The sequence below is a fragment of the Opisthorchis viverrini genome (genome assembly GCF_000715545.1).
Source record: "Opisthorchis viverrini unplaced genomic scaffold opera_v5_202, whole genome shotgun sequence".
In the NCBI taxonomy this organism is placed as follows: Eukaryota; Metazoa; Platyhelminthes; class Trematoda; order Opisthorchiida; family Opisthorchiidae; genus Opisthorchis; species Opisthorchis viverrini.
In genome coordinates, this window is record NW_008751858.1 from 655,523 (window position 1) to 659,248 (window position 3,726).

Sequence of the window (3,726 nt, forward strand, 5' to 3'; positions counted from 1 at the left end):
CAGTTTTACGTGAACGGCGTTTTCAACCAACTCAGTGTTGAGTCCGTCTTCGTTAGACATGGTTGAAAAAAAATTACTGGACTAAGCGTATGCGTGAGAGATATGGGAGTTCTGAGCTAGCAAGAAAAATAGAAAACAGCAAAAATTGTTCGGGCTCACCAATTATGTAGTGGCTAACGGCCCTATGGAGTCTCTAGTGAACTGAACAAACTACTGATGTAAGCCAGATACAAAGTCACAAGGAGAAAAATACAAGTAAATTTTGACTCACAGTTCAAAATAGGAGATTCCGTAGTTCCGTATTCCGTTGAACCACCACACAAAGAATAGTTCTATCTTCCTGGTATCCCAGATCTCCGGTGATCGAAATAGTATTCCACAAGCGCGAATATATTAGTCCAGCGTTTGTAGCTGAAATGTTTGTTCACGTTTAGTATTAGCAGCGGTCAGATATAGCTAACCGGCGGTCACAACAACAGTCACTCAGCAGAAGTCTCAAAGTCACGTTGGAGCCAACGCGCGGCGGTAGCGGTTGTATTTCAGTAAAACAAACTTTTGTACAGCGATGTGACTGGTAATGATGGGAAAAAGAAGATGATACTGAGCATGAAAAAGGGCAGTTTACAAGTGCTACATGGTAATTAATCAACAGGATCCTTACCTTTTTGTACCTTACATTCTGAAAGGTGAAGCACCACGTCAACAATACTACGGCCTCGTAGCGTTTTTCAATAGAATCTCGTTTAGGACTGAACGCTTCCCGGTTGTTGAAGGGAATGATAAAAATTACGAATTCGATGTGTATCAGGGGCGGTAATCTCTTCTTTCAGTAATGAGCATTGACTTCCGGAAAGCGCTTTACTGCTAGGTCATTTATCATCAAACACGAACAGAACGGTTAAAAACCGTTTGGCATAAAAGTAGATGTCTCACGTGCATACAGTAATTTAAAAACTGAACATTCTCGTGCGTTCTCTCGAACTTACTGGGTATTCATTGACGGCTACACAATAGTAAACTAACACCTCAAGGCGGTTTCACAATTTCCGTAATAAAATTCACCTTCCATCAAATGCATGGACGGATCTTGGACACTAGATCATAGACTATACGCATGCATCACCATCAGTATATGTCGTCGCACTAAGTGCAGTTGGAACAGATCCTATTCTGTCATCTACCATGTATTTCGCTCAACTCCATCGAGCACCGTGATATAGGTCTCTCACTTGGTCTCTGTAGGTACAGGTATGGAATAGCGAAAATCACTCGGACTTAAGGAGAGCTTTTAAGGCATCCACAAACTCGACGTAAATCGTCCGTATATAATAGAAATAGAAAGAAATCGTGTAGCTGTAGCACTTTTCCGGTGCCTAACTGCCATGTCACCCGAAGGAGGCACGAGGGCTGGGATACTGCTAGGTCGCCTAAGCTAAGACAGCTACAATAACTGAAGTAGTGACCTTTAATTACACCCTACATTATCTCGAATGAATGATCGAAATTCTCATTAAATTTTCGTTAATTGCTTTATACTTGTATGATTTGGCACATATGTACAGGTCAACAGGTTCCAACTGGACCTATCTGTTGGTAGTTTTAGGAGATTCGGGTAATTTTAGTTGAGAATTCGTCCTGTAAACGAAGCCAAGCTATCCCGAAAAGCCAAGAATCCGCATCAGCCGATCGCTTATTGATGGGTGACAACTTCCCAGGTAGAAGTTTTTTTCCGTCGTGGGAGTTTACTGTTTTTCCAAGCCACTTACAGATTTCCGGTAATGTGGGGGATTCAGGATTATTTCAACCGAGATTACAGTTGAAAATCACCCAATCACCTCCCACCACCGACAGTCAGTAAGTAGCTTGGAATAAACAATAAATTCACACAACGATCGAAGCTCTTTCTCAGAAGCTTCCATTCGGGAAGACAGTCAACGTTTGATTACGTAAGGTGTGTTCTGTGAATGAAGACTGAGTAGTGGTATAGCACGGTAACAAACACAAAATTGAATGCAAGCGATAGATGTGGAAGGGTTACAGGAGAATATTTGATAAAACAATGAAAGCGTCCCATTCGAAGTCGTGCCACCAACAGTTTTAGTCAGACAAAATGAATGCAAACATGTATAGCAATTTTAGGAGTGGAAATACGCGCAACCGAGGAAAAGACAAACAATGATAAATGCTCTTCAATGGGTGGTAATCGCTTGGCAAGCTCACTACCAAAAGGCTAATTGTTCGAACTACCCGCTGAGAGGCCGCGAGTTTGAAAATCTCTGGATTTCATGAGGATTGCAGTGCTGATGATTCCGAATAAGCATGAAACACCTGTAAAATGCTCCTAGGATTTTTGGCACAGATAGACTGTACCCGCAAGACGAAAGATTGAATTACATTCTTTAGATTTCCATGATTGTTTTCGGCTTGCGTTGCATGCCCAACTAGATTTTCACACTTGTAGTGGAAATGGATAGTTTCATTTAATAACCTGATAACATTAGTTCGGTTATCACATTTAGATTTTTTCAGAGGCGATGTGCTTTATTCAGTGGTTTTTACGGAGCTAATGTGGTATCTTTTTACCACAGTGCACAGACACCAAAAGTGGCCTGAATAAATGAGATGAGAAGCCGCTAGACCCCATAAAAATAATAATCTTTATATTTTGATTTAGCTCCATTCGGTCTGATGCATTATGTGCGTCTTTTTGCATGCGGTGCGCCAGCACAAAACATGGGTTCTCTATACGAAGACGTACTCTCATTTTGCTACACTCCCAAGCAAATCGTTTGGCCGAGCGAAAGGTGAACCGTAGAAATATGCTCCATTTATGCTTCTCACTTTATTCGTCAACTTGTGATGCTATCCCAAAAGACTTTGAAGATAAAAAAATTTAATATCTACCCAATTTATGAACCGACAAGAAAAAAAGAATATTATAAGCAAGTGTATTTCTCCAATAGTGATTAATTCGAGAAACAACTGGCGCTTGTTTGGCAATAAGAATCAAATATATGCCCGGGGAAGTAGTACAAAGTAAAGGGTAGTAATAAGTATAAGAAAGATATCGATGAAAAATCAGAGATCAAAAATCACACGGATCATGATGAGGAACGGATTTAGATGTATTACTGATGGGTGCATTTTTTATCATGTAGGTGGAAATGGTTACTGAACGACAGTCAGTTAAGAACATAACACTTGGAAGTTAGGTAGCCCAAAGTTAGGTAGCCCACGTTCGCCGAATCACACCGTCCTCATGATCGCTGTATTCCTGGTACGAGTCTGTCTCAACAAATTCTTTGCCACGTTGGCTCGAGACCTCGTCTATCTTCATTGCTAGATGCGTGTTCCCAAAGCTTGTGACGCTATCCTTGTTCAGTACGGAGATACAACGTGGCACAGACATGGATGTTTTGACAGGAGCCGGGTTCAATTTGTATTTTCTGTCAAGCTGTGAGAGTGAAACAATGAAGTTTGGTTTGGATTTTCGAGCATGTGTGAGCAAGGAATGCGTTTGCCAACGAGATGAATGCTATGCAGGAAATGCGATATCGAAAATTGTCTACATGTACATAGTTGGATGACGTGGGAAAATAATTTGGTTGCTCAGGGTGTAAATTTTTTGGCTGAATTGTTCGCTAAACTCCGTAATTTCGTTAGAAAATGTTTAGTCATCAAGCGAGGTGCTTAAACGTGTAGGTGTGTAGTTTATATATATATATA

The 3,726-nt window shown here is 40.8% G+C and overlaps 1 protein-coding gene across 1 annotated transcript in view; it reads right to left on the reverse strand.

Moving 5' to 3' along the window:
* Window positions 1–3,223: 3,223 nt before the first annotated feature.
* T265_08111 (hypothetical protein) overlaps window positions 3,224–3,726 on the reverse strand; it is a gene marked incomplete at both ends in the record, with an annotated part of 59,593 nt that continues 59,090 nt past the window's right edge. The window contains one exon of the mRNA XM_009173818.1: window positions 3,224–3,454. Within this exon, the coding sequence (XP_009172082.1) occupies window positions 3,224–3,454 (231 nt within the window). The remainder of the gene's footprint in view (window positions 3,455–3,726) is intronic.